We start from the raw sequence: 23,508 nt of genomic DNA, 5'->3' as shown, positions 1-23,508 counted from the left end.
ACTGAGCTACCTGCATGGCTGCAGTGACAGTCCTTCATGAAAAATAATGCAACACAAATGGACTGTAAGAGCAGCCTGATAAATAGAGACTTCACGTGTTTCTCTTGGATCAGATACAAATGCAGTAAATACATCTATCAGGGAATAAAGGCTCAGACAGAAGAAAATTTCCTTCCCTATAATGCCTCCAAGCTTACAAGGTTGCCATGAGCAGTTTCATGTGCAGCTGAGTACCTTTTGTTTTCTCGTGTCCCAGTTTCTGATCTTTGACCTTTTTATGTTAGTACATGATTTTTTTCCAAGTTTCTGGTCTGCCAACCAAAGAGCTTTTCCTGTTTTCTTATGCCTGCAAGACAGTGCTCACAGTTGGGCTGAGGAGGCTGGCTGGGAAATGTTCATTTAAGGAGCCAGTTCAATGTAAGAGAAAGAATGAGTGAAAATCATCTCCAGAATACAGAAAAATGATCTGAAAGGAAATACCTCTGGGTTGCCAAGCCAAGCTCTGCAGTAGCAAATACAGAATGAGAACACTCAAACACCTTTCCCAAGACAACAGCAGGATGCCCCAGGTTTGATGCTTGGCATGTTGCATGAAAGGTGCCTGAAGGGCTGTTTCACATATCAGCTCTAATCCCTCCTCAGCTGGCCCATGGAAGTTCCAGCCTTTGCTTTTTCCCCAGTCCTGCAGACATCCAGCAGTGTGTCCCTGGCCAGGGTCCTGTGTGCCCTGAGCTCCTCTGCTGGTTGTGCTCTGTGGGACCTGCTGACAGTTCTGAATATGCTGATTTAAAATCACAGGAATATTCAATGTAAGCTATACCTGCTCAGCTCAGACCATCTTTAGCTACCATAGAGGTCAAATGTACACTCAAGTCTTCCTAAACTCAGGAGTGTTGGATATTACAGGGCCAAGTTTCAGCTGTCAATCATTGAAATTGTCCTCCCTCACCCTGCTGCCACAGTCCACAGCGTGGCCAGAGAAGTGCAGACCATGGTGGGACCCAGCTGCCTTCCCTGGCAGAGCACTGGGAGCTTTAAACACTCAGGCACTGCACAACATCAGGGCTGGGAAAGAGATGATTTCTAAATTTCTTACGATGGTTCTGTTGGCAATAAGGCTGAAGGATTATAAAGGTGTGCCTCACTGGTGCATTTTGTACAGTTTGATTTCTTCGCATTCTGGTAATTTTTTCTCAAAATAAATAATAAAAGTGGCTGGTCTTGTGCTGAGCTGCTCCATCATTAGCTCATAGGTTTCAATGATTTCTCTGTGTCTGCTCCAGCCATTTTCTGCAAGGGTGCCCTTTGGCTCGTTGGAAGTCTTTAGGCTTGTTACAGCCTTACCTTTCCCCCATAATGACCTGTCCCTGCTGCCTTGCTCCAGGGCTGCTCCAAGGAGGACTCTGTGAGTTCTGACTCTTTCTGGCTGACCCACTGCTGTGCTCTTGGTCCCTTGTCAGCCTCTGGCTGAGCAGAGGTGACAGCCACGGGTGAGCTCTGGCAGCGTGAGGTTTGCTAATGTCACTCTTTGGCTCCGAGTGCCAAACTCTGGTTAGGGTTTCTTGGAATGAAGGAAGTATTAACTGTAAATTGCTGTGGCTGGTGTCTAATTAGAGAACACTTTGGGAAGAACTCGGGCCACAATCCAGCAAAGCACTTAGGCACCCACTGGTTTTTAAGGAGACACACCTTAACTGGGATTGCTCATGCTCTCAAACATCATCACAAGTGTTTGTTAGTGGACCAGTGATTTCTCCTGACTACCTCAGCACATCCAGCTCATTTTCTGAAGTGACCTAAGGAGCTGGGAGTTCAAGGTTGACTTGAAGTCTGCAGGAAATAAACCCTTAAATCACTTGCTGTGCTTTGGAAAGTGCTTAGCTGGACAGCTGCTTTTGCTGTTCCTCATCCTCACTGCAATAAATAAATTTATGACAGCTTTTAAACTGCTGCTAAATTCTGAGGTTTGCTTTTGCCCATCGAGGTGTTCCTGTTGCAGGGGCTTTACCAAAAAAAATTCAATATATATTGTTTGGAGTGCTCTTTCCAAATGCAGTCAAAACTCAGTTTTTCAACTATATCCTGCTAATAGAAAAAAAGAAGGATGCATGAGGAGTGATATGAATAACTTCATCCAGGTAGAATAAGAAATTCAAACCAGCTTTTTATCTAAAGCAGTCCCTGATGCCCTACAGTGTAAGTAATCACTGAGAACTAAGGCATGAAACTTCTTGTGAACCAGCAAGACGTTGGAATCACACTTGGGAAAATAATGCACTGATTTAATGTGGTGAAGAACAAATAAATCCAAAATTAGGAGGTTGTGGTTTAGGTGTGCTGGTTTTAAAGCTAGAATTAGATTTATTTTTCTCAGAATGAAAGTGGGAGGAAGGCAGAAAAGCAGGAATTAATCCTACTTGTGTTTACCCTGTCAGTCTGACCAGGAACACATGGCTGGATGCCCCGGTGTTCCAGTTCACTTGCCAATAAAACAAACACTTTTCACTCAGAGATGTTCAGCAAAATCCCTAATTTGCGGAGGTCTTCTCATATTTCACATAACAGACAGGTTCCCTGTCTGTTCCTAGGCAACTTTGGTCCTTCCACACATGCCTCTCTATTTTGGACATTTGTGGTGATCCCACCTTTGCTTTAATTGCTCATTCTTTCTGTACTAAGTGCTACTTTGACCTCTCATTCTTGCTGTAATCCCTCCTCCTGTACCTTCCTTTGCAAATTCCCCTTTTGTCTCCAGATGGGTCACACACTTTCCTCCCCTCCTTCCCTTCCTGCCAGCTCTGAGTGCTGCTGTGGGACCCCACGAGGAGGGATGGCCTGGGATGGGCTCCCTCCTCTTCCTCACCTCCACCAGCAGGGCACCCACTCCCTGGGGACTGGTCTGCTTTCCTGAGGTGCAATTTGTGATGTGTTGATACCAGTGAGACTCTAAAGAAAATTGCTGTCAGGTAAAAGATGTGCCTCGTCACAGGAAATCTTGCAAAGTCCAAGTTTTTAGCTGATGGCTCTTTCCTGTTACTGCAATATTCCTGATGGACTTCTTCGACACGTCAGTGTGCTCCAGAGGAAAATTGCATTCAAAGAAGAAATTCAAAAAAGAGGGCTGTGTCAGGGCATTCCTACCTCCTGAAAACCTCTCTCCTTGTTCCAGGCTTATTTTTAGGCTGTGTAAGAATGCTGCTTAGCCAGAAGTTTTACACAGTGGTCCTCTGTGTGCCACCAGCAAGCTGCCAGGAAGCAGCTGTGGTAATCCATGGCAAGTGCTCAGGTCTCTGGGCAAATAGTGCTGGCATCAGGAATTATGAATAATTACACTTTACTAGAATTCATAACTGACTTCCAGAGGTTACTCAGCAGTCAGGCATTTGTCACCTGAGCTATCCCCAGGACTGCTGGAAGTGGGGAAAAAAGTGATTGTTATGCCAAAGTAATGAGCATGGAGGTCAGAAAGTTTGATAAGAGCAGGAGAAGTCATTTTCTGTGATATCATTAGCAGTATTTTAGAGAGCAAGTTCAGTAATTGCTATGGTAATTCTGAATGGCTTTTGACTGTGAGACCATGTAGGTCGTTTTTAAAATTAGCCTCTTTGCTAATGGGAGAGAACCCCACTGAAACAAGGCAGTGAGAAGTTACACAGGGGCATGGGCTGGGACTTGGGAAGCAGGAGCTCTGCTCTGTGCTCTGTAACTTCTCCAGGCCTCAGTTCTTCTCAAAATAGTCTGTGGTAAAATGTAAGTATCAGTGAGCAGCACAAAAGCAAATTGTGACTCAGGATGTAGCAGCCTAGCAAGGCAGCCTGTCAGAGGGAGCAGACCTGTTTGCAGACATTTCAGCAAGTGCAGGCCTGTACAACAACCATCATGTGTTTGTCATTGCTGCACAAACTGTGCACTCAGAAAGGGTGGCAAGTGCTTTCTCTGTGGACAAACACAACATTGGCTTGAGTGAATGCTGGTTTTAAAGTTCCACTGCAGCTGTGGGTTGGCAGCAGAGCTGCTGGTGGTTCCCCTGGGAGCACAGCCAGGGCGTGGCTTTGTAGGTCCTCTCCAGGCTGTTTTTGAGCAGAGTCCTTGATTCTCCTTTGGTTTTCAAGAGATGCTTTTAACCCCACAGGGAATGAGAGCTGCTACAAACCTGTGTGCATGCACACACCCCGTGTTTTACACAGGGCTGATGGGGAAGGGGCTGCTCCTAACCAGGCTGATTCTTTTGAGCCTTTACCACGTCTTTTGTTGGGGTTAGAAAGGACAAAGTCTGCCAATCCCTACACGGATGGAGAGCAAGGAGAGGAGGATGCCCCTCAGTCTGTTTTGCCTCCCAGTGGCTGCCTGGGCTTTAATTGTGTCTTTCCTCTCTCCAGGTGCAAGCAGATGACGTACCCGGAGGACCTGCCCCAGATCTCAGTGGTGTTCATATTTGTGAACGAGGCTCTCTCTGTCATCCTGCGCTCGGTGCACAGCGTGGTGAACCACACCCCGTCCCACCTGCTCAAGGAGATCATCCTGGTGGACGACAACAGTGACAATGGTGAGCTTTTGTCCCTTTGCCCCTAAGCAAAGTGCCCCGTTTCACTTCCAGGTGTGAAATGCAGATGTTTGTTGATGAGAGGGGCTGATTGAGCCATTTGCACAAAGCTGTCAGTAAATACTGACTGTTTGTATTTAAAAAAAATAATGTGGATAAGCCCTGTTGATTTCATTGAAATCCTAACAGAATGAATGGCATTTATGGAGGCAATCTTAATAGGACACATTTCTCCAAATTTTCAGATCCAGAGGAATATCATCATCAATAGAACAAAAGTTTAAATTCTGCTTCCAAGGAAAAGATTCTCCTTAAAGATAGTTACTACTGTTTTATTTGGCAGCACATTATTTCGTTATGATTTAATCCAAAATTAAAATATTGGTGAGCATATAGGGTGCTAATATTTCACAACACAGTCATGTTTGAAGATTGTCAGGATACAAAGGACTAGCAGAGTCTTCATGTTTAAACTTGTACACTACACTTCTAGATGATACATCTTCTAAAATCTTATTTATTTCCCATAAGCCTAAAATTTAGCGTTTCCTCCTCAGATCAACAGCCTTAAGTTCTTTCAGTTTTAAGTTGCTCTTACTCTTTGAGATCCCCAAAGAGAAGGGAAAGCTGAGAGAAGAGATAACTCAAACAAAAACTAGTTCCAAAACCTATAGGTTTAAGAAAATGTGTATGCAATTCAGATTCCAGTTACAGCAGTGGAACCTGTGGAGTAATTTTGTGAGATTGCAAAGTGTTTGAGTCAAGGCAATCCTGAGGAGAACTGAACTCATCATTTCTCAGTGAACTCTGATGTGGCTTTTCTCTGCCACTCTTCCAAATAACTGGAGATTTATCAAGTCTTTGACTCCAGTGATAATGATTCTACTGTCTAATATAGATCAGAAAAATGAGGCTCCTAATGTCCTGGAAGCTTCTACTAGTTTTTCTGATAAATATATTTAGGCAAAAGCCACTTTATGAATAAGTTTTAGTGTAAATGAATTACCAAACTGCATTGATTTAAAAAAAATTGAGAGACCATTTTGGTAATTTGCCTGTTTGTAAGCCTCTTGAAATGAAGCTGAAAAAGGGTGAATGAGTTCTCCTCCATCTGTGATTGAATGCCTGAAAATGAACAAAAGAGAAGCCTATTTGAGAGCTTCAATATCCATTTAGTTAAAAAGGAAAGAAGCCTGGTATTGAGGAATCTTAATTATATTTGAGGAAAAACCCTGAAAATTAATGGAAATTAACTGTGGTCTGTATTACATCTTGACCCAAAATCCATTGAGGTTATTTTTCTAACTCCTACTGAACAACATAAATCAGAAAAAAAAAAATCCCCAGACTGGCATGTTACACTTTTCTGTGGTCAGAATTGCTCTTCCAGAGACCAGCTGTAACCTAATGCAAATCATCAGAGAATCTGAGTAGTAATTTTTTTAAAATAGGTAGACAAACTACCTCTTCAACACTATACTCAAATCCATCAGGCCGTATTAAAGCTGGGCAAGTCTCTGGTGTTTGGGGAATTTCTCTGGAGCCCCTGGTCCATTCCTCAGCTGCAGTACTGGGTTTGGGTCTGTGAGACTGACCAAGGGTTGGGGGATATTTGAGGATTCCTTCCCCTCTGTAATAAATCAGAATAAATCAGTATCAATCATAACATTGCAGGGCCTTTCTCATTCTAAATGTTTGTGTGGCTTGGCTTTCTGTTTTGTGCTGCAGTGGAGCTGAAGTTTAACCTGGACCAGTATGTCCACAAGAGGTACCCAGGCCTGGTGAAAATCGTGCGCAACACCAAGCGGGAGGGGCTGATCCGGGCCAGGATCCAGGGCTGGAAAGCAGCAACTTCTCCTGTGGTCGGGTTCTTTGATGCCCACGTGGAGTTCAACATTGGCTGGTAAGTGCTGGCTGTGCCCATCATGCCTTCAGTTTGAATTTTTCAGGCTCTGTGCTGCCCAGGGGTACAGCTCTGAGCTCACAGTCAGGGTCACTCAGCTCTGCATAGAGCAGGGACACAAAACAAATCCTTTTCCAGATGAAAACCAGGGATAACAGTTACAAATTTTCAGGCCCAAAAGCACAAACAAAGGTGGACTGAAGAGAGAAAACAAGAAGGATGGGACTTCATAATCTGAAGCTGTAATTGGACAATTAAACCCCAATATGCAAATGGCCCAAACCTTATAGAAGTGTGAGACCTCGTGACCATTTGTCCATTTTGTGACCATTTTTAGTCCACCTTGGGTGCAGCCCTGGCCAGGCTCTTGTCCTGCCCAAGGTGGATCCTTAAAGGCCTTTCAACAAATCCCTACTTTATTCTCTAGCTCTGTGCAGCCTCTGTTCCAGGCCAGCCTTCCCAGGGCACCCCCCAGAGGGGCAGTGGCACTGGAGCTTTGCTCAGCTGCAGGGATGAGGGGCTGCAGGCTGCTGTCATCACATCAGCAAATACTCCTGAATTGTGTTCCTGATTATTGCAACATTGCTGACAGGCTCCTGCAATGACTGCAGGACCCATAAAAAAGCTGTTGTGCCTGGTCTAGCACAGCTCAGTGGAGAGAGAAGTAATTGGAACCACAAAGGATGTGAAATCCCAGAGCAGTCAGATGGGGAGACACCATTAAGGAGGCTCTGGGCTGGAGGATTTCAAGTGCTTATTTTACCTCCTTGTAATTTTCTAGCATTTCTTCTTAGAAACTTGAATACCAATCTGATTTCCTCGTAAATTTTCTCGCATTTACATTTGAGGGAAACATTAAATTATTGCCAGCATTGTTTTAATAGGGCTTGAAATTAGCATGCCTTTCTCCATCCCTTTTTGGTTTAATGGGCCAGAACTGCGTTTGGAATAAACCTTTGTAGCACCACTTGGTGGCCAATATTTGGCATTACTGGAAGTTGGGGCCACAGGGGCTGATCTGTGCCATCAGCTGCAGGAGGACTTCTGGGACCTTCAGCATGTAAAACATGCATTTTCCAAAGATAGGCTGGTATTTGAGAATGATGATGCAGAGTTATGGTGGAAATGATTATGCTCTGAAATTCTGGGAGATATCCTCAAATTAAAACTAAAAATAGCTGTACTTACAACTAGAGAGAAACTTAATTGCAAAGGAGTAGAGTGTTTATTTTTATATGTTCTTGAATATCTTTATAAAATGGAAGACGCAATAAAATAAGTCTTGTAGTGCACCTGCTTTATGATCATCCCATTTCTTTTCCTTAGGACTATGTTAGACTATAATAGCAGCTGTAGTAATTTTCTAGAAGCTAAAGGTTTAATTTATTTATTTGCTTTTAAAGCAAGTAGATCTTTTAAATTTTTTCAAACATTCATCTAGGGTAATATCAGCTATGGGACAGAATTAGGGACTGGGGAGAGCATGCTCTGGGTGCTGTCCCCAGTGCTTGTCCTGCCCAAGCTGCAGTTTCCTGGGGCTTGAGGAGAATCTTGTTCTCATTTTATAAGGAGATCGAGCTCTGACTGATGTACTGTACCCAGGGAAGCTCAGCAGTAGTGTCAGTGAGCAGGAAAGGGCTTTGTGGTTGCTTTGGGGTTTGTTAGGGTTTGTTGTTTTTACTGTACTGCTTTGCATTAATGTCAGGAAGGGTTGAAATCAGCACAGCAAGAACCTGGACTGCTCAGTAAATGAGAGTGTGTATATCCAAGATAAAAGGGTTGTGTTTTCTGTCCCCTGCCTGGTGCATCCTCCTCCCAACAGAGCTCTCAGGTCTCAGCTGCTCTGCTGGGCCAGGCTCTGCCCCTGCTCTGGGGCACTTGGTGGATCAGTGGGGACAGCAAACAAGGTCCAGGAGCATCCTGTGTCCCTTCCTTCCAGAGCTGCCCCTCTGGGCTCAGAGTTCTGTTCCCTGCTGGTGTTTCTCCTCTTGCTCCATTCAACCTCTGTGGCTGCTCAGAGCCATCTCAAACCCTGCTCCCCCCACTTCCTCCTAGTTTTAGTTCTGTCCCCTGTGCACATGTGGTGGCCTGTCATCTCCATTTCCATCTCATCTCCTTTGACTGGCAGGAACTAAACTCCTTCCACCTGGGCTGCTCTATTTTTCCCCCCAGGTTAGCACTGCCCCCACTCCACAGCCCTATAAACTCAGGAATCAGGTGGGAGTCTCTTGTTAAAGCTCTGCTGCTCCATTCCCCTGCTGAACTGCACCTTGCATGAATATTTCCCCCATTTTCAATGCTTATTTATGTATTCAGAGGCCACGTGGATTGCTCCCACTAAAAGCTGTCTATGGATTATTTGTGAGGCAATTAAAAAGAAGCCAATTCCTTTGCCACAGAAAAGAGCATTAGCTTTCTGTTTGGTTTGTGTTCCATCTAAAAGTCAAGTGCCTGCAGTGCAATTTAGTTTCCCAATCTATGGCTGCTTTACCTGCCTAATCAGTTGGCAGATTAATTCATAAAGAATCAAAGAGGGACTTCATCACTTTCTCATGAAATATGCAGGACTGACAAGAAAAAAACTTCTTTAAACAATAGTGGCCCATTTACAGGTGGCTTTTTGCCTGATATCATACTATAGCATTTTATGGGCTCTCACAGCATTGCTCTCCAGGGACAATTCTTCTAAACTAAATTACAATCTGGTAGGATATAAAAAAATACTCTGCAACCTGGCAGGTCAAATTAGCTATTGAATTATTTATTTTGCTGTGCTTAATTGCTGCTTTTTGGCTTCTCAGGTGTAGAAATATGTTATCTCAGAGCGGTGATTTTGACTGACCTGTTCCCCTTAAGGCTTTTGATAGTGTGAGCCAATACAGCTGCTGAGAGAGTGGAAGTGGAGAAGACTGCCTGAAAGGGAGGCCATTGCTATGAATTCTCAAATGGAATTTTAAATTAGAATTGCAGGGTGATGTATGTGTACATTTCATAGCTAAAATTCTACCTGTGGTAGAACCTGGTCTGTTTTTAATGGTTACTTGATGTCAATGGGACTCAGCAACCCAGCAGAACCAAAAGGGAGGAAAAGCTGCTGTGCTTTCCTCCCTGAGGGTATATTTAAGCTTGTTTAGTTCTGTTTTTCTTCAGTACTCTGAAGATCAGAGCATTCCTGCTCTGACTTTTGGGTTAGGTCCACCCAGCGTGCCTGAAGCCACCCCCAGTAACACTGAGAGCAAACCAGCACGCCCTGGGTGCTGATTGTGTTGCAGAACATGCAGAGAATTGTGTAAACTCCTGTCTCTGGGAGATGGGAAAGAATAATGAGACAAGGAGAAGATTCCTTCCCTACATTCTGTCTGGGAGCAGGAAAGAGATTTCAGAGATAGGATGTTAATTCTCTGGGTGAGCAAAAGGACACATTGAGTGAAGGAGAGCAGAAATCAGTACGTGAAAGGCAGAAAGCACAATATATTAGCAGCCATAAAGAGGGTGCTAGGAGCCATAAAAGAAGACATAATGATAGAGTGTTATAGTTGCATTCTATCTCAGGAATTGCTTTTGCTCCTATCACAGAGGTATTATCAGAGTACTGAATGGAGTTATGCAGTCCTGTAGTAATTAAAATTTTGCCAGACAAAGGGCGAGTATCAATAAAGAAGCAGTGAAGTAAGAGGATTTAATCAAAAGATTTCAACATACCAGCCAGACAGAGCCTGACATGAGAAAGAGAATGTGAAATATAAGTTGAGTATCCATCAGATTGTGTCACACACATCCCATCTTTATGGATTATCCCTGAAGCTGTTAGTGTTTTAAAAATATAAAAAATGGGTGTTTTAGTGAACAAAGAAGAGCTAAATATCAAGATTCCTAAGCCTATGGATGGTACTTTGAAGATGCTACTTTCTACTGTAAGGTGTAGCGCAGCAAGCAGTGGATTCTCACAGAGGTGTGTAAAGGAGAAAGGAGGTTGGTTTCCTCCTAATCTTTTACTGACTTTGGTTATCCCAAGCACTCTGTAACAGAGATGTGTTTGTGCTTTTTGGGGGCAAAGCCACGGGGTCTTTGTCCCCCTGGGAGCTCCCTGGTAACATTTTCATGCAATGTACTGGAAGCCAATCTCTACCTGCAGCTAAACTCCCTGTCCCCCCTTTTCAAACTCAAGGGCTCTGTGGGGACACGACAAGGTCCAGGTGGCTCTTTCCTTCTAAATGAGAGAAGTGGTGAAGGTGAAATTACCTCTGCAGTCCTTCTCCTTGCAGTGTCTCCCCTCTGGAGTGTTCATGCACACCTCTCGTGCTCAGGACACGGCTCATGGCAGCATCCCTGGGGCCAAGGCTGACCTGGAAACCCAAATGAAAAGAGAAGGACATGTGTTTGTTAAGGGAGTTTTTCCTCATCCAAAGCCTTGGGATCACTTTGGTGACTTAATGGGATTCATGTTTTAGATAGCAAAACCAATATAATCTGAGTGGAGCATGGAACAGGAGGCGTGTGGGACTCTGGGATCCATGGGATGGTCCCAGCCTGCACGCAGAGGATGTACCAGAAAAGCAGCTTCAGCTCTTCATCCACCTCGACAACCTAGAATGTTCACTGAAGCGTCCTCATTGCTTTTCAGTGGTGCAGAAAAGAGCCATTGAGGTCTGGCAGCCAAAGAGCTGATCTTTGACTCTCCAGCAGGCCTTGGTGCCACATTCCCTCCATTCCAGCTGGGGACTGTGGCTCTGGAACTTCCCTGGGCACACAGGAATGCTGATAGAGATGTCAGGCAGGGCAGATGGGGAGGTTCTCTCTTCTCTCAGAGACCAAGGAGGGGAGAATGATATTTATTTCTTTCTCAGTTCTCTGAACACTTATTTGCAGGAAAGGCATTCTGCATTAAATATTCCGCAGATGGCCTCAGTGAAGAATTATGTATGTCAGTAGATCTGCTTGTCTGCATCTGATAAATGTATATTGTCAGTGAAATGTGAGGTAGCGTGTAAAATCATTCAAAATGAGCTTTCAGTTTACACAGCTTTCTTTTTTCTTACATTTCTCTGTTAAGTTTATACTTCATGGTATCTGACAGTGGTAGAACCAGAGTAAAATGCAGTGTTAAACCCACTGAGCCATAAAATCTAGCAGATGAGACCATGTTGTCTTCCATTTATGTCTTATAAGGATTCTTCCCTAACTGCAAGAAGGGGAAATTCTGATCTGTGAAAGCAGGAAAAAGAAGGTTGGATTTTTCTTAATGTTAGTTCTTAATTTTTTTATTGCAGTGAAAAGTAGCGTAGTGATGGTAGAGAAGAAAAACAAAAGAGGCATGTTTATCTCAAAAGAGCCCAAGGTATTTGGGTACACGCTTGGGATAGGGTAGAATTGGAGAGACAGTCCCAGTGCTATTCCTATCATTTAGGAAAGGATTTACTTTTGAAAAAATATAGAAAAAGTGACATTTGGGCTGCAGGGAGGAATTCATTGACAAATGCCTCGTACAGCCATGCTAACTAAGACCTGGAAGGTAAAGTTTGCCTCTCAGAGGCTGCATGTTAGCAAAAATCATCCCTGAAGCTGTGGAGGCCGTTGAAGTGGCAGAGTTGGGCAGCAGAGGACCTGCCCTGTGGCATGCATGTGGATTCCCTTGGACTGAGTCTGTTTATTCCAATGTTGTGCCTTTTTAAAAGTCTGCTTGAAGTCAGCAGGTGTTTTTACATATTTAAAAAGGTGAATTATATAATCATGTGCACTGAGGAGCTCATTACTAACTTCTTTTTATCTGTTTTTTATCTGGAAGAAGCTGTTCTTTTTAGCATTGTGAAAAACCAGGCTTTCCCTTTGGCACGAATTCTCCAGCAATCTGATAAGGATGTAAGGCAACACAGAGTTTTTGTTTGCTGTGGTTTCCCGTGGGGTTTGAACTGCTCTGAATCAAACCAGTGTTAAATACAGAATGCATATATGTTCAGAGATAGACTTACAATGGGATTAGAGAGGCCTGTGTGGTCACAGTATGGCCCCTGCCTTTGCACTCAATCTTCTTACAGGCTTATTCTGTACTCTGGCTTAAATTCTGCCTTCCAACTCTTTTCCTACCTCCAGTGTTTATCTTGGGAGCATTTACTCTTTGAATGCCACAGAACCAGCCTTGCTGGAACTCCCAATAAAGTCATCATGGGTGCTCAACACCTTGGAAAATCCGCAGTTAATGAAGAAATCTTTCCATTGGTAGGCAAAAGCATTGAATGCATGTGCTGTTCAGTGATGTGCTCAACAGACTTGGACAAATCAAAGTGAATAAAATTGAAGTGAAAATACCCTTTAGCCTCGTGGAGTCCATAAGAGAACTAAATTTATTGTCCTTTCTCTTCTGGTTTTATCCATTCACCAACAATCTATTCAGAGAGAGGATGCTGACAAATATGTAGTTTTAGAGAGCATGGAAGGGAGAGGATCTTCATGTGTCACTCAAATTCCAGTCCAAATTGTCTGCTTGGTTTCTGTTTAGTGTAAAAAAACCCCACAGGATGATGTGACAGCATCATGGACATGGACAGCAATGAAACCCCCTCATATTCCATGGATTACTCAGGATAAGCCATGCAAACACAGTGCCTTGCCCAGTGCTGTTCAAACTCGTGGTCCTTCTTTATTGGCCATTACCTGGGGATCCTGGCAGGCAGAAAAACAGCCCACAAGCAGTGCTGGCAGTGAGAAGGCACTGGCAGGACCTGGGATTTGAGTGTTCCTGCAGATCTCACAAAGATGAGCTTGGGCTGAGCCTCTGAATACCCCACTGCTCTCTCTGCTGTCTTTTATAGAGCAGGACAGGCTGTGAAATCTCTCAGGTATGCAATGTTTAATTAAAAGGCTCTGCATTCTGCATTTTTGCTAAGAGAGCAGCTCTGTCCTGGATTTTCTCTCTCCATCTGTGACTCAGAGCCTACTTTCTTGCTTGTGGGTTGAAACTATTTTGGAAGTCAGGTAGCTGTACAGTCTGTCCAGATACTGAAAATTTCCTGATCCTAATAGATGCAGGGGTGTGATTTCCACACATCTGGATACCAAGAGAGCTGGGAAATCACCTCCATAGGTGAGATGAGAGGTTTAGAAGATGAAGTTCCAGCAGTTGCTTTCATACCAATTGACTCCATAACCTTGGCATGGCACTTGACTTCATCTGCCAGAAATCAACTCTTATTGAAGCAGTAACATCTTAAATATTTACATTTCTTGAGTGCAGGGGACTTAAACAGAACTCCCATCACATGGACAGCTTACAGATGCCTCGGATTTCATGCAAGTTCAGAATCTATGATTTCACATCAATAGGTTGATAGAGATTAATGGAATTTCATCATGTATTTTGACCCTAACTGTTGTATTACACTCCAGAGATCCCCCCCTTGAGCCATTCAGAAGCAAAACACCATGTCAGGTGGTAATAAATGTGAGCCACACAAATGGGAAAACACAGAAATTCCTCAGGTGTAGAGTGACAGGAGTAGTTTGGTGATAGTTTGTGTGAGAGCAGAGAGCTAAGAATGAGAGTTTGAGGCAATTACCATGTATGTGAGGAGTCCATTGCAGGTATCTGACATTGAGGGAGAAGAATTCCTTATCTTCTTTCAGCTTTTCCATGTCACAATCTCAATCCACCCTACAAAGTAAAATACTTGGAAAATGAGCATCCCAGGAGGAACTGTAAAAGGGTCATGGAACCTCCAGGATAGTTTTCATGGTTAAACAGTGTTGAATTTTATCAACGTAAACTTGCCACCAATTGAGAACTTGAGGATTTGGTGACCAAAGAATTCCCACCAAGAGAGATAAAAATAGTTTGGAAAACTCCCATTCTTTCCTTGTTTGTCAAAGACCTGTTTCCAGAATCAGGCAGTAGCAAATGACAGAGTTTGATTCTTACAAAAGAAACCCATGCACACATTTCTGCTTCAGAAGGCACGCAAGCAGCTTTCCTGCTTTGCAGGGCAGATCTGGAAATCAGACCCAAACACAATATATCTGTTCATGCCATGGGAGTCAGGCAAACAATTAGTGACACCTGTACCTGTTGTCTGGTGGTTTGAAATCCTTTATTTCAGAGTTCAGAGGGAGTAGGAGAGCTTTATGCCCAAGGGCTACTGTGTCCATGCATGGAGTCACCAGATTAGTCATGGCATGTCCATTGTTCTGTATTTTCTTCTGCTGCTGAGCAGAGATAAAATGATGGAAAGAACAAAACAGATTCTGCTTTTCTGCATTTTTCCCTGCTCTGCTGGATTTACAAGGATTCTTCTGCTACCCACCCACTGGTTTTTAAATCACTTATTCTTATAAATATAATCTCATACTAATAATGCGAGTGGCTTATCCAGATGTGGTAGGTCACACTGGCTCCATGGGGGTGCACAAGTGTGGCCTAAAACCCACATGAATTGAGAGTTTGAACCACGTACAGTGTCTTCTCCTGGCCTACACAAGAAAATTCATGGCTACAAACTGAATATAACAAACAAAATCTGAGGTAACAAACTTGAAACCACAAAGGAGCAATTGCCTCCTGACCAACAGCAAAAGAAAAGTGACAAGAGATCAGTGTTCAAATCCTCCTGCCTCTGTGAGCTGCAGCAAACCCCCATTCCCTTAAAGATCCATGTGAGAGCTCTGCAAAATCTTCAAAGCACATTTCAAGGGGAAACACACTTACAAAGGAGTGAACCAGTGGCTCTTTCTAATACTGCTTTGAGGAATTATTTCTACCCTTATGTAAGTCTGCTACCTCTTTGGAACAGTTTCTCTGTAAATTCATAGCAAACTCAGACTACCTTGGTCAGAAATGAGTGTTTGCACTGAAGCTTTTTACTTTCCTTTTGGGACGTAGCTTCTGTGGAAAGCACATTGATGTTTTAAAGCCTTTTGAAATGATGGAACATTTCCTGCAGTTCACTGCTTTTGCACCATCTGGCACCTGAAATCTTCTCATCACCAAAGAGGTTTTAGAAGGCATAATGCAGCCACATTTGTCATTCAAACTAGATGTGATGGGGTCAGTCTTGGGAAACAGGATTAAAACCTTTGAGTAACCTTCAGATTCTTGCAGCCCCTGGTGCGTGTTTAGCTCTTCAGGCCATGTCAGCCAGTATTTAATTGGCACCAGGAATCCTGGTGGTGTAGCCAGTAGGAGACCATTTAGCTGCTATTGCCGATGGTGTCTCTCAGCATTTGTCCATTGTGAAATGATTTAACAGTCTCCAGGCCTCAGAATAAGTGACTGGTCCAATTTTGTGCAGTGTGCTGGTTTGAAAGCAAAACCAGTGTGAGACTCCAAGTCAGAAATACAATTTCATAGGAGAGAGGGAAAAAAAGTAAAATAAAATAAAATAAAAGCAATAGCACAAAAAACCATTGACAGAGTCAGAATACAACCTGACACTCAGTTAGGGTGGTGGTAGCAGTCCAGATGAAGTGGTCTTGTTGAAGCAATGATCCTGTAGAAAGGTCTGGTAGCTTTTGTCCTCTGGGAATCCAGTGGGTAAGGCCTGCTGTGCTGTCCCAAATCCCTGCTCATATCCAGGTGGGAATGCTTGGCTCTTCCCCCTGGGCAGAGCATCTCACAATTTGCTGATGTCATTCCATGAGTCCTGTAGTGGGTCCTTGATTGCCCATTGAACAGAGAGAGCTCCAGAGGGAGTTACCTGTGAGTCATGGGGTGAGGCCTTTATGGCCCATTAACAGAAGATAGTCCAGAGGGAGGGAGCAAGGGAAACACTGCCCCACCTGGTTCCAGCAGCTCCTGAAGATGGGGATAGAATACAGACTTTGGGCACATCTTACATTGTAACCTAGGACATGTGGTTAGACTCTGGCCCAGCTTCACAGAGGTGGCGATTCCTGTGTGGGTGCTGTGTGCAGCATCATCCCAGGCAGCTGCAGCCCCTCTCTGCTGCACTCCGGTTTTCCCGGCTCGCTGGGCTGACACTCACAGGCTTGGAGACCCTCATTTCAAAGCAGGACCTGGGCTCGCTGCGTGGCTGTAAAACGCTGTGCTGTTCTCCTTGCCCTCAGGGTGGAACCGGCGCTGACGCGGATCAAGGAGGATCGCAAGCGGATCATCCTGCCCGCCATCGACAACATCAAGTACAACACGTTCGAGGTGCAGCAGTACGCCAACGCCGCCCACGGCTACAACTGGGGGCTCTGGTGCATGTACATCATCCCCCCGCAGGACTGGCTGGATAAAGGGGACGAGTCAGCTCCCATCAGGTAAGTCTCCCCTGTGCCATGGCTTTGGGCCCAGCCGTGTTTCTGTCCCGGTCATCTGCTGAGGGGGAATTTAGGTGAGGGAGGCCACAGGCTTTGTGCAGGAACAGCAAAATGAGACTGGAGCAAACTGATGGCTCTGCAAAGCTCTGGATTGACAGCATGATGTGCTGCCTCTCAGAGCTGCCCCACAACGTACACAGGTACTCTGGCTCTGAGTGTGTTGGCTATTAGTAGGCCACACTTTTCATGTAACCTTTTATTTTCCAGTGGACTCTGGCCCATTGTGTGTATGAGAAGCAAAGGTGTTGTGTGTGTGATTATAAAGTGGCTGGTTTCACTCCTGTTCTGTGGGCAGCAGTCTTGGTCATCAGACCAAACCAGAGCTTCCCAGGAGCACCACTAGAAGCTGTGTTTGAGAGCTGCTTTTTTTCTTTCCTTTGTGTTTTTTTTTAAGGGTTTGTTTTTGGTTTCAGTTTTTTGTTTGTTCTGTTGTTGTTGTTTCGGGTGGGGTATTTTGGTGGTTTTTTGGGTTTTTTTTGAGAAGTTTGCACATGTTCAGAATTTTCCTACCAGTCAAATTTTAAAATGATCCCACACCAGACTGTTTAGTCAGTGTGTCAATTTACCTTTCCCTGTAAGAGAACATTTTACATTACAGAAATGGAATTTTCTGAGGCAATGCTGTCACAGGAATTGTGAAGGTGTTTCTGAGAATTGTTACAGTGGGAAAACTGGAACGGATGTGCTGATGTGAAAAGGGCTTTCTCTCCTCTCCTCTCCATTTGAAAATTTACCTCTCTTAGACTTTCATCTCCAGTGCAGATGCTTGTCTTAACAGCTCCTCTGGGACATATTGTTCTGGGTTAAGGATACTGTTGGTACCAACTCTAGAAATAAATGGTAAAAAATTTGAAGCCTAAGTATGCACTTTAGGATGCTCTTATTTTTAAGACTTCTTAAGAAGGACACAAATTACCAGCTTAAAGTCATCTTCATTTTCATGTATATCAGCTTCATCTTAAAGTAAGCTAAAACTCTCCTGTATGGTCCCAGTGTGGGCTCTGGCAGAGGAGCTGATGTTCTTCTCTTCCAGTGCAAAAACTTGAGTTGTCACATCCTGAAAAGTTCATCCAAGTACTTCCAACAACACAACCACCTGAAAAAGTGCCAGTGATCTTTTGGAAGTGAAAAGACACTGACATCCTGATCCCATTTCTAGGTGATCAGTGGGATGGGACCACCTCACAGGATCCTTCCCTCATGCAGAGTAATATTTTAATCTGTATTTGAGCAAGTGTTGCAAATTGTATTCAGGTTCATTCTCATGCCCTGTGACTGCAAAACAGAGCTATACAGTAATATTAACCTTATTTACTACAGGACAGCACAGTCCATCATCACTGACCTTTTGCTTGGCTTGAGACCTCAATAAGCAGAGAAGTAATTACTTAGGAAATCAGTTTTCCTCGATAACATGCCCTTCTCACCTCACATTGTTTTAAAAGTGCAGATGTTTTTATACCTGTTCCACTCAGCCCTGAGAAAGTTTACTGATAAAGGAAAATTAATCATCCAAAGCTTTCATTCCTGAAAGGTTTTGCACACTTCATGACTCACAGTTTATATGTGAAATCACTGTAGTAATTTTCCCACGGATTGCTCCAGTATTTGAGTATCTTCTGTTCTGTTCTGGAGACAATGATCATACAACAGATAAGACTGAACTAAGAGGTTAAACCTCAGCAATAAAGGTCCTGATTTACCATGGACTTCCCTCAGATTTACATTCAGGCTCTTGCTGGTGTCATGCTGGATCTGAGTTGGACTGACACAGAAGTGAACAAATCCAAACTCAAGCACTGAGCTGTGTTAAAATCTGATGCACATGAGTAACTGGCTCCCAAGAGCAGTGATTTTATTCTGAACCCAAATGAAGAAACCCTGCAATTCAACAGTGCATAAACTGCCCAGAGACAGATGAGACAAGCAGCAGGAGGAGGAGAACACCCAACCCTTGCTGGCAAATACCTGGACACACTGCAACTGCCTAAGCATCTCTTCTGCAAATTAAGAATTCCATGCCCTAAAATGCAGAAACATCCACATGGAACCCTGAACACTTCTGTGTCTCCCTGGGCACAGGTTCTTTGAAGGCAGGGATTTAAGAGAGCAGAGCATCCACTTTATGGCCACACTGAAGCTGCAGCACCTGGATGGATTTGCTGAAGCATTTGGCTGTTGTGTTGTTCCTGCCTGTGGAAATAGAATGCAATTTTGTGGCTTTTAAGTGACATGCCAGTGTAATTATGGTAATGGAAAGAGTGACTGTGTGAGTGTTATTGATGAAAACAATCACAAAGCCTGTCCTTAGGATTGAGATTTTAAAGCACTCATGGTGGGAACTTAGTAGCTGTGGAATATTTAAAGTGTGTTTTCAAAAGGAAGGCAATGTCAGGCTAGTGGGCAAACTTTTAAAAAAATCTCAGACGTGGCTCTTGGTTTGATACAGGTTTTGGCTTTGTAACCAGCTCTCCAAACCACATATTACAACCATGATTCCTGTTTCAGTCCACTCTGCAAGACATAGAAACGGGTGCACTTTGATGGTGTTTGAATCCATGTGTCTGTCCAGTCCATCCATAAGATGGCAAAGCTGCTCATCTGCATGAAAACTGCAAGTTCATTTAGTCCTTGCTACCACTGTACCTCTTAAGGCTTTGTTTGACACTGTTTTCAGCAAGTGGTGGGTTTGGTCTGTGCCTCTCTGAGTGTTTTGTGACAGAAAAGGCTGGTAATACATAAACCAGTGACTGGTTTTGTGGTTGGGGGAGCTGAATACCTCCTGCCAGATCTCCAAAGGGATTCGAGATTTTCAGCATTAGAGAACAAGTGTACCCTGGTATGAGTGAGGATCAGAGCCCTGGCATTTCTCATGTTTGCACTGTATGAATAAATATCATTGATGTGCAGAATTGGGTGAGGCATTTGAAAAGCAGGGTCCAATTCCTGTTTTCTTCTGGGACTGCCCAACAGATGTGCTTCTTTCCTAAGAATTTTTTCTATTTGAAGCCTGATCCTCTAATTTCTTGAACACTGACAGTGGTGTGATTCTACTCAGCCTTGCTGGGAAAGAGCAGGAGCTGTCCCTCATGCCAGTGGGTCACTCATGGGCAGTCATGTCAAGTGTGCACCATAAAATGTCACATCAGCTGTTGTGAGCTAAGTGACAAAGGGGACGTGGCCTTGAAGTGCTAACAAAGGTAAAGAAATAGCAAGAACAAAGTGTCAGATTTTGTAAAGATTTCTGATTTCTGCGCTTTAAAGTCAGGTCTTTTTTTCCCCCTGCGTTAATACTCTGAACTTCAGAACAATTGATGTTCCCTGAGTTGGCTTCTGCAGGCAATCCATTTCACACGTTTGACATTTGAGATGTAAGATGTCTGTAACGTGAAGATTTAAATGAGGATTGTTATTTTGACACGCTGTGTCCATCACGTCATTTTCCATTTGTGTTCCTGCGAGCAGCCTGCCCTGAATCGTCCTTATCATCTGGCAACAAACTGTGGAACAAAGGCTTCTATTTCAGAGAGCTTCTAATGACTTTGACTATGCATTGAAACAAGCTGGGGTTTTTAATGCATGCTGTATATTTTTTTTCCTGGCTTTTGGAGCAGCAAGGAAGGTTTCTGGTATTCTGAGCTCTGGCTCTGGCTTGTCTTCCCTCACCTGCTGAGATGATGATGGACTGCTCTGCATTTGATTTCTTGATCAGCAGCCACTAACATTAGAGTCATTAGTCAGCCTCACCCAGCCAAGCAGTGCACACCTTTCCATTTTATCTTCCTCCAGCAGCAGTGGTGCATTTCATTGTTGCATATGTTCTCACTTACTGCTGTAATATGCCATAGCCAGGTACCAGGAGGGATGTGTATGTACATGCACTGCATCAGCTGCTCCAGGGAGCACCAGTGCCTTGCTCATGGACATAAATTAGAGTTTGTATGGCCCCAGTGAAGTGTTTTGTGCTGCTTCTCTATTTGAGGGGGTGTGTGCCCATCTCACATGCAAGTCAGGCCTCATGCTGGTCTGCAATAACAATACTGATGATGCTCTCCCTGCTCTGGGAAGAAATTCACCTGTGTACCTGAGCTTAGGAGGTAAAGTCCTTCATGATAAACCATGCTGCCACATAATAATAAAACTGGTGAGTGTTTATTGACTGCTTATAGCCATCTTTTCAGTTTCTGGTTCACAGGAGCCTGTAACAGAACAGTTTCACTTTTATTTGTCCAGGTTTTGATGGGTGTCCTGCCTGTTCTAAAAATTTTACTTCCATGGGGCATCAGAGAATTATTCTACATCCGTATTTGCTCTGCCTTTCTAGATGAACATTACTTTGTCATCTTGTCATTTTTTTCCCTGTATCTCCTGAACAGCAAATCTGTCCTTGAGTTCTGTTCTCAGGGCCTGGTGTGACTCTTCCTTACAGAAGACATGAGTTGTAAGAAAAATAGAAATACTTATGCAGGTACCATGCAGGTTTCCCCTCTTACATGTCAGATCAGGGCTGAGGTGCTGCTTAAGAACCTGAATCAAAGAGACACCTGCTGGGAGAGGTGGAACTCTCAGAGATATGATGTGTGATATGTCATTTGAAACTCCTTGTCTCTCTCCTTATGCCTGCATATACACATTGATGCTTATATATTTATTTATGCTTCTATTTGTGTTTGAATTTATGTATTTATTGCGAGCATTTGTCAGTTTTCCTGAAAGTTTCAGTTGGCTGCTGGGGAAACTGTTTCAAATGTGACCTGATTGCATTGTGCACATATGTATATATAAATATATATAAATATATATGCTGACCTTAAGGCAGGAGAGAAGGATGCATGAGGCAGAGGAAGACTGACTCTATCATGTGCATCTTAGTCCCCATCCCTTTCTCCTTCACTGGTTCTTGATGAAGCCCCCCCAGGCATCTCCCTTCAGCAAGGGGAGGGAGGGGGATGCACCTGGCTGGAGAAATGGGTGTCACCTGCTGGAATTCCACCAACAGAGCCGTGCTCCTGGGGACCTCAGTGACACAAACCAGTCCTGACTCACACCTGCAGCAGACGCTTTTCTTCCCTGGCCCTCTGTTCCCTGTGCCCCCTCCCTTGGCAGGCACTGCCCTCCCCTCACAGGCCTCTCTCCCTGCTGCCACAGGCAGGGAGGGAGGGAGAGTTCACCTCCAGAAATCCCTCTGTGCTTCCTCCCTTTCCCAGGGCAATGTTTCTCTCATGTCTCCCTTGCTACAGCAGTGCTATCAGGTAATTCCCCCAAACTGACTACGCTGTATCTTTCTCAGTGCAGAATCAATACAATTCTAGGCTGCATTTTAAGCTTTTAGCTGCAAAACCCATTTTGCTGTGTTTCCCACATTATCCTTTGAGTGCTGCTGTTGATTATAATTCATGCTTTATAACATCCCCCATTGTGTCAAAGAATAGTCCACAGATCAATTAAGTTTCACAACACCTTTGAGGTGTTGATAAAAAACAGTGCACTTCTGCTTGCTCTTTTCTCCTTCTGGAAGTGTCTCTGTTTTACTAGAGTGCATGATTAAGAGAAAAGGTTGTTTTCTGTAGAGCAGGTTGATATGTTGTGCTCTGAAGCTGTGAAGTGCTGAGGGCACTCACTTCTCTCATGCAGCCCCTTGGGCAGCGAGCAGTGGGTGACAGAGCTGCTGCTGCTCTTGTGGCCATTTCTGCCTTTCAAGATGAGTCTGCTGCACTGCACTAAAAGTGGTGGATGAACTGGAGTATTTCAGATACTGGAAAAACACAGTTCTAATGCCAAGTGAGGGCCTTGAGCTTTTCTCAAGCATGTTTTTTGAGAAGTGTTTGCAATATGTCAGTGTGACACTGTGGTCCAGTATAAAATTACAAAAGCTGGATGTGGTTCCTTCTCTCACTGTTCTGCTGTTGTTGCTCACTCCTGAAAAAACTTTTTTTTTTTTTCTGAAAAATCTGTGAAGGCTTGTGAAGTCTATATTTGAATATATATAATGAGAAGAAATAAACCCTAGAAGGGAGAGAGGGAGTTGCAGAGACAGTCCTCCGTGGCATTCGTCTGTGAGTGATGATTATGTAGTTGCATCTAAAATGTATTTCCCACCCCCGTTCAATTAACAACTCAATGTTTTAATGGACAGAGCCTACAGCTGCAGCAATCCAGCCCCCAGAGAGAGAGATTCCAGCACCTGAGAGCAGTTTGCAAAGCCTGGCAGTACCATTCCTCATTAGAAAGGGAGGAGATGTCCCCATGGGAGCATCCTACTTCTGTAAGGAGCTGCCTCCAGAGGATTTTTGTGGGGGAGGCAGAGCTGGAAAAGAGTCTGAGCCCAAACTAGCATCTCAGTTTTGCAAAGCAGTGATGCCTTGATCCAGCAAAGCCTGTGTTTAGCTTTAAATACATGAAAAGGAAAATGAAGAAATTGGTGTGTGTTTCTTCCCCCCATATCCTTCCCTCTTTTATCATGGGTAAAACTTAAAAAATATACCTGAAATATTCCCTCCAAAGCTTATTTCATTGCAAAGGTACTGAATTTCCTTACCTTGGTCGTGTCCTCCTTTTATTTTCATTCCTAGACCAAATCTATTCCTTGTTAGCCTGATATGCTTTTCAGTGGTACAAGATGTGAAATCAAGGTGTATATAGGATTTATCTCATCCTGTGTGCAGGGGAGCACTCAGCCTTTTTAGGCAAATCTGTTTTCAGGCTTGGCTCTGGGAAATATGATCAGGAAGATGCATTTTATCAAACAACT

The 23,508-nt window shown here is 43.8% G+C and overlaps 1 protein-coding gene across 1 annotated transcript in view; it reads left to right on the top strand.

The window, feature by feature from the left end:
* GALNT9 (polypeptide N-acetylgalactosaminyltransferase 9) overlaps positions 1-23,508 on the top strand; it is a 125,464-nt gene that overhangs the window by 39,398 nt on the left and 62,558 nt on the right. The window contains exons 3-5 of the mRNA XM_063416164.1: positions 4,380-4,546; positions 6,272-6,446; positions 16,500-16,697. Of these exons, the coding sequence (XP_063272234.1) occupies positions 4,380-4,546; positions 6,272-6,446; positions 16,500-16,697 (540 nt within the window). The remainder of the gene's footprint in view (positions 1-4,379; positions 4,547-6,271; positions 6,447-16,499; positions 16,698-23,508) is intronic.

The sequence above is a fragment of the Prinia subflava genome, chromosome 19 (genome assembly GCF_021018805.1).
Source record: "Prinia subflava isolate CZ2003 ecotype Zambia chromosome 19, Cam_Psub_1.2, whole genome shotgun sequence".
NCBI lineage: Eukaryota > Metazoa > Chordata > Aves > Passeriformes > Cisticolidae > Prinia > Prinia subflava.
This window is presented reverse-complemented; position numbering and strand designations above follow the sequence as displayed.